The sequence below is a fragment of the Procambarus clarkii genome, chromosome 52 (assembly GCF_040958095.1).
Source record: "Procambarus clarkii isolate CNS0578487 chromosome 52, FALCON_Pclarkii_2.0, whole genome shotgun sequence".
Lineage (NCBI taxonomy): Eukaryota > Metazoa > Arthropoda > Malacostraca > Decapoda > Cambaridae > Procambarus > Procambarus clarkii.
Window position 1 is genome coordinate 33678727 of NC_091201.1, and position 6685 is coordinate 33685411.

A 6685-nucleotide genomic window follows, 5' to 3' on the forward strand; every position below is an offset into this window, starting at 1 on the left:
CCCCCCCCCGGCCTGCTGCACCCCCCCCGGCCTGCTGCACCCCCCGGCCTGCTGCACCCCCCCTCCGGCCTGCTGAACCCCCCCTCCCCGGCCTGCTGAACCCCCACTCCCCGGCCTGCTGAACCCCCCCCCCCAGCCTGCTGCACCCCCCCCCCGGCCTGCTGCACCCCCCCCGGCCTGCTGCACCCCCCCCCCCCGGCCTGCTGCACCCCCCCCGGCCTGCTGCACACCCCCCGGCCTGCTGCACCACCCCCGGCCTGCTGCACCCCCTCCCGGCCTGGTGCACCCCCTCCCGGCCTGCTGCACCCCCCCCCGGCCTGCTGCAGCCCCCCCGGCCTGCTGCACACCCCCCCCCCCCGGCCTGCTGCACACCCCCCCCCCCGGCCTGCTGCACACCCCCCCCCCGGCCTGCTGCACACCCCCCCCCCCCCGGCCTGCTGCACACCCCCCGGCCTGCTGCACCACCCCTGGCCTGCTGCACCCCCCCTCCCGGCCTGCTGCACTCCCCCGGCCTGCTGCACACCTCCCCCCCCCGGCCTGCTGCACCCCCCCGGCCTGCTGCACCCCCCCCCGGCCTCCTGCACCCCCCCCCCCGGCCTGCTGCACCCCCCCCCGGCCTGCTGCACCCCCCTCACCTGCAGCACCCCCCCCCCTGCCTCCTGCACCCCCCCGGCCTGCTGCACCCCCCCCCCGGCCTGCTGCACCCCCCCCCGGCCTGCTGCACCCCCCCCCCCGGCCTGCTGCACCCCCCCCCGGCCTCCTGCACCCCCCCGGCCTGCTGCACCACCCCCGGCCTGCTGCACACCCCCCCCCCTGGCCTCCTGCACCCCCCCGGCCTGCTGCACCACCCCCCGGCCTGCTGCACCACCCCCCGGCCTGCTGCACCCCCCCGGCCTGCTGCACCCCCCCGGCCTGCTGCACCCCCCCGGCCTCCTGCACCCCCCCGGCCTGCTGCACCACCCCCCGGCCTGCTGCACACCCCCCCGGCCTGCTGCACCACCCCCCGGCCTGCTGCACCACCCCCCGGCCTCCTGCACCCCCCCGGCCTGCTGCACCCCCCCCGGCCTGCTGCACCCCCCCCCCCGGCCTGCTGCACCCCCCCCCCCGGCCTGCTCCATGGCCTAACCAGTCCCCGGCGTGGCCCTGTAGGCCTGAGTGTCACCCAGCCATCAGTGGGCAGCAGACAGCTCAGCAGCCCTCTTAACCCTTCACTTGTCGCTGGCACTGGCGTCACGCTCTCACCTCAGGCGCCAGTCCGTGACGCGTGGTCACACGTCTGGGGCTGTCTCCCACGTCTCTCATATCTGGAATGCTTTAAGTTGAGAAGGTGTTTGGAAATCAGCAGGTGTATGGCCAGGGCCTGGTGTATGGCCAGAGCCAGGTGTATTACCAGAGGCCAGGTGTATAGCCAGGGCCTGGTGTACGGCCAGGGCCTGGTGTATGGCCAGGGCCTGGTGCATGGCCAGGGCCTGGTGTATGGCCAGGGCCAGGTGTATGCCCAGGGCCTGGTGTATGGCCAGGGCCTATTGTATGGCCAGGGCCTGGTGTATGGCCAGAGTCAGGTGTATAGCCGAGGGCCTGGTGTACGGCCAGGGCCTGGTGCATGGCCAGGGCCTGGTGTATGGCCAGGGCCAGGTGTATGCCCAGGGCCTGGTGTATGGCCAGGGCCTATTGTATAGCCAGGGTCAGGTGTATGCCCAGGGCCTGGTGTATTGCCAGGGCCTGGTGTATGGCCAGGGCCTGGTGTATGGCCAGGGCCAGGTGTATGGCCAGGGCCAGGTGTATGGCCAGGGCCTAGTGTATGGCCAGGGCCTAGTGTATGGCCAGGGCCAGGTGTGTGGCCGGGGCCAGGTGTGTGGCCGGGGTCAGGTGTGTGGCCGGGGCCAGGTGTATGGCCAGGGCCTGGTGTATGGCCAGGGCCTGGTGTATGGCCAGAGCCAGGTGTATGGCCAGGGCCAGGTGTATGGCCAGGGCCTGGTGTATGGCCAGGGCCTGGTGTGTGGCCAAGGCCTGATGTATGGCCAGGGTCAGGTGTATGGCCAGGGTCAGGTGTATGACCAGGGCCAGGTGTATGGCCAGGACCAGGTGTATGGCCAGGGCCAGGTGTATGGCCAGGACCAGGTGTATGTCCAGGGTCAGGTGTATGGCCAGGGCCAGGTGTATGGCGAAGGCCAGGTGTATGGCCAGGGCGTGCATGGTGTATGGCCAGGGCGTGCATGGTGTATGGCCAGGGCCAGGTGTATGGCGAGGGCCAGGTGTATGGCCAGGGCCTGGTGTATGGCCAGGGCCTGGTGTATGGCCAGGGCCAGGTGTATGGCGAGGGCCAGGTGTATGGCTAGGGCCTGGTGTATGGCCAGGGCCTGGTGTATGGCCAGGGCCAGGTGTATGGCGAGGGTCAGATGTATGGCCAGGGCCTGGTGTATGGCCAGAGCCTGCATGGTGTATGGCCAGGGCCTGGTGTATGGCCAGGGCCTGGTGTATGGCCAGGCCCAGGTGTATGGCGAAGGCCAGGTGTATGGCCACCGCCAGGTGTATGGCCAGGGCCTGCATGGTGTATGGCCAGGGTCTGGTGTATGGCCAGGGTCTGGTGTATGGCCAGGGCCTGGTGTATGGCCAGGGCCAGGTGTATGGCGAGGGCCTGGTGTATGGCCGGGGCCAGGTGTATGCCCAGGGCCAGGTGTATGCCCAGGGCCAGGTGTATGGCGAGGGCCTGGTGTATGGCCAGGGCCAGGTGTATGGTCAGAGCCAGGTGTATGGCCAGGGCCTGGTGTATGGCCAGAGCCAGGTGTATGGCCAGGGTCAGGTGTATGGCGAGGGCCAGGTGTATGGCCAGGGCCTGGTATATGGCCGGGGCCAGGTGTATGGCCAGGGTCAGGTGTATGGCGAGGGCCTGTTGTATGGCCAGGGCCAGGTGTATGGCCAGGGCAAGGTGTATGGCCAGGGCCAGGTGTATGGCCAGAGCCAGGTGTATGGCCAGAGCCAGGTGTATGGCCAGGGCCAGGTGTATGGCCAGGGCCTGGTGTATGGCGAGGGCCAGGTGTATGGCGAGGGCCAGGTGTATGGCCAGGGCCAGGTGTATGGCCAGAGGCCAGGTGTATGGCCAGGCCAGGTGTATGACGAGGGCCAGGTGTATGGCCAGAGGCCTGGTGTATGGAAAGGGCCAGGTGTATGGCCAGGGCCAGGTGTATGGCGAGGGCCTGGTGTATGGCCAGGGCCAGGTGTATGGCCAGAGGCCTGGTGTATGGCCAGGGTCAGGTGTATGGCCAGGGCCAGGTGTATGGCGAGGGCCTGGTGTATGGCCAGGGCCAGGTGTATGGCCAGAGACCTGGTGTATGGCCAGGGCCAGGTGTATGGCGAAGGCCAGGTGTATGGCCAGGGCCTGGTGTACGGCCAGGGCCTGGTGTACGGCCAGGGCCTGGTGTATGGCCAGAGGTCAGGTGTATGGCCAGGGCCAGGTGTATGGCGAAGGCCAGGTGTATGGCCAGGGTCAGGTGTACGGCCAGGGCCTGGTGTATGGCCAGGGCCTGGTGTATGGCCAGGGCCAGGTGTTCGGCCAGGGCCTGGTGTATGGCCAGGGTCAGGTGTATGGCCAGGGTCAGGTGTATGGCCAGGGCCAGGTGTACGGCCAGGGCTAGGTGTATGGCCAGGGTCAGGTGTATGGCCAGGGCCTGGTGTATGGCCAGGGCCAGGTGTACGGCCAGGGCCAGGTGTACGGCCAGGGCCTGGTGTATGGCCAGGGCCTGGTGTATGGCCAGGGCCAGGTGTACGGCCAGGGCTAGGTGTATGGCCAGGGTCAGGTGTATGGCCAGGGTCAGGTGTATGGCCAGGGCCAGGTGTATGGCCAGGGCCTGGTGTATGGCCAGGGCCGGGTCACCAGGCTGGTGGTGGTGGTGGGGGTCACCAGGCTGGTGGTGGTGGGGGTCACCAGGCTGGTGGTGGTGGTGGTGGAGGTCACCAGGCTGGTGGTGGTGGTGGTGGGGGTCACCAGGCTGGTGGTGGTGGTGGTGGTGGTGGGGGTCACCAGGCTGGTGGTGGGGGTCACCAGGCTGGTGGTGGGGGTCACCAGGCTGGTGGTGGTGGTGGGGGTCACCAGGGTGGTGGTGGTGGTGGTGGTGGGGGTCACCAGGATGGTGGTGGTGGTGGTGGTGGTGGAGGTCACCAGGCTGGTGGTGGTGGTGGGGGTCACCAGGCTGGTGGTGGTGGTGGTGGTGGGGGTCACCAGGCTGGTGGTGGTGGTGGTGGTGGTGGTGGTGGTGGTGGGGGTCACCATGCAGGCTGGTGGTGGTGGTGGTGGTGGTGGGGGTCACCAGGCTGGTGGTGGTGGTGGTGGTGGTGGGGGTCACCAGGCTGGTGGTGGTGGGGGTCACCAGGCTGGTGGTGGTGGTGGTGGGGGTCACCAGGCTGGTGGTGGTGGGGGTCACCAGGCTGGTGGTGGGGGTCACCAGGCTGGTGGTGGTGGTGGGGGTCACCAGGCTGGTGGTGGTGGTGGGGGTCACCAGGCTGGTGGTGGTGGTGGTGGTGGGGGTCACCAGGCTGGTGGTGGTGGTGGTGGTGGTCACCAGGCTGGTGGTGGTGGTGGGGGTCACCAGGCTGGTGGTGGTGGTGGTGGGGGTCACCAGGCTGGTGGTGGTGGTGGTGGTGGGGGTCACCAGGCTGGTGGTGGTGGTGGAGGTCACCAGGCTGGTGGTGGTGGTGGGGGTCACCAGGCTGGTGGTGGTGGTGGTGGGGGTCACCAGGCTGGTGGTGGTGGTGGTGGGGGTCACCAGGCTGGTGGTGGTGGTGGTGGTAGTGGGGGTCACCAGGCTGGTGGTGGTGGTGGTGGTGGGGGTCACCAGGCTGGTGGTGGTGGTGGTGGTGGTGGTAGTGGGGGTCACCAGGCTGGTGGTGGTGGTGGTGGTGGGGGTCACCAGGCTGGTGGTGGTGGTGGTGGTGGTGGTAGTGGGGGTCACCAGGCTGGTGGTGGTGGTGGTGGTGGTGGGGGTCACCAGGCTGGTGGTGGTGGTGGGGGTCACCAGGCTGGTGGTGGTGGTGGTGGGGGTCACCAGGCTGGTGGTGGTGGTGGGGGTGGTGGTGGGGGTCACCAGGCTGGTGGTGGTGGTGGGGGTCACCAGGCTGGTGGTGCTGGTGGTGGTGGGGCGTCACCAGGCTGGTGGTGGTGGAGGTCACCAGGCTGGTGGTGCTGGTGGTGGTGGAGGTCACCAGGCTGGTGGTGGTGGTGGTGGTGGGGGTCACCAGGCTGGTGGTGGTGGTGGTGGTGGTAGTCACCAGGCTGGTGGTGGTGGTGGTGGTGGTCACCAGGCTGGTGGTGGTGGTGGAGGTCACCAGGCTGGTGGTGGTGGTGGAGGTCACCAGGCTGGTGGTGGTGGTGGGGGTCACCAGGCTGGTGGTGGTGGGGGTCACCAGGCTGGTGGTGGTGGTGGTGGGGGTCACCAGGCTGGTGGTGGTGGGGGTCACCAGGCTGGTGGTGGTGGGGGTCACCAGGCTGGTGGTGATGGGGGTCACCAGGCTGGTGGTGGTGGGGGTCACCAGGCTGGTGGTGGTGGGGGTCACCAGGCTGGTGGTGGTGGGGGTCACCAGGCTGGTGGCGGTGGGGGTCACCAGGCTGGTGGTGATGGGGGTCACCAGGCTGGTGGTGGTGGTGGAGGTCACCAGGCTGGTGGTGGTGGTGGGGGTCACCAGGCTGGTGGTGGTGGGGGTCACCAGGCTGGTGGTGGTGGGGGTCACCAGGCTGGTGGTGGTGGGGGTCACCAGGCTGGTGGTGGTGGGGGTCACCAGGCTGGTGGTGGTGGGGGTCACCAGGCTGGTGGTGGTGGGGGTCACCAGGCTGGTGGTGGTGGGGGTCACCAGGCTGGTGGTGGTGGGGGTCACCAGGCTGGTGGTGGTGGGGGTCACCAGGCTGGTGGTGGTGGGGGTCACCAGGCTGGTGGTGGTGGGGGTCACCAGGCTGGTGGTGGTGGGGGTCACCAGGCTGGTGGTGGTGGGGGTCACCAGGCTGGTGGTGGTGGGGGTCACCAGGCTGGTGGTGGTGGGGGTCACCAGGCTGGTGGTGGTGGGGGTCACCAGGCTGGTGGTGGTGGGGGTCACCAGGCTGGTGGTGGTGGGGGTCACCAGGCTGGTGGTGGTGGGGGTCACCAGGCTGGTGGTGGTGGGGGTCACCAGGCTGGTGGTGGTGGGGGTCACCAGGCTGGTGGTGGGGGGGTCACCAGGCTGGTGGTGGGGGGGTCACCAGGCTGGTGGTGGTGGGGGTCACCAGGCTTGGTGGTGGTGGGGGTCACCAGGCTGGTGTTGGGGGTCACCAGGCTGGTGGTGGTGGGGGTCACCAGGCTGGTGGTGGTGGGGGTCACCAGGCTGGTGGTGGGGGGTCACCAGGCTGGTGGTGGGGGGGGTCACCAGGCTGGTGGTGGGGGGGTCACCAGGCTGGTGGTGGGGGGGTCACCAGGGGGGGGGGGGTCACCAGGCTGGTGTGGGGGGTCACCAGGCTGGTGGTGGTGGGGGTCACCAGGCTGGTGGTGGGGGGGTCACCAGGCTGGTGGTGGTGGGGTCACCAGGCTGGTGTGGTGGGGGTCACCAGGCTGGTGGTGGTGGGGGTCACCAGGCTGGTGGTGGGGGGGTCACCAGGCTGGTGGTGGGGGGGGTCACCAGGCTGGTGGTGGTGGGGGTCACCAGGCGTGGTGGGGGGGTGGGG

General features: G+C 69.7%; 1 protein-coding gene across 1 annotated transcript; it reads left to right on the forward strand.

Annotated features, from left to right (window-relative positions):
* The first annotated feature begins 2548 nt into the window (after nt 1-2548).
* On the forward strand, nt 2549-3635 carry LOC138352230 (repetin-like). Its single transcript, XM_069304515.1, has 2 exons — nt 2549-3127; nt 3456-3635. Exons 1-2 carry the CDS (start codon nt 2549-2551, stop codon nt 3633-3635), a joined length of 759 nt encoding a protein of 252 aa, XP_069160616.1.
* The last annotated feature ends 3050 nt before the right edge of the window (nt 3636-6685 follow it).

What these genes read in the sequence shown, in the direction of transcription:
- LOC138352230 (XM_069304515.1), top strand. Translation starts at nt 2,549, where the DNA reads ATGGTGTATGGCCAGGGTCTGGTGTATGGCCAGGGTCTGGTGTATGGC. An exon ending in AGGTGTATGACGAGGGCCAG is followed by an intron (nt 3,128 to 3,455) that starts GTGTATGGCCAG and finishes GGCCAGGGCCAG; the next exon opens with GTGTATGGCGAAGGCCAGGT.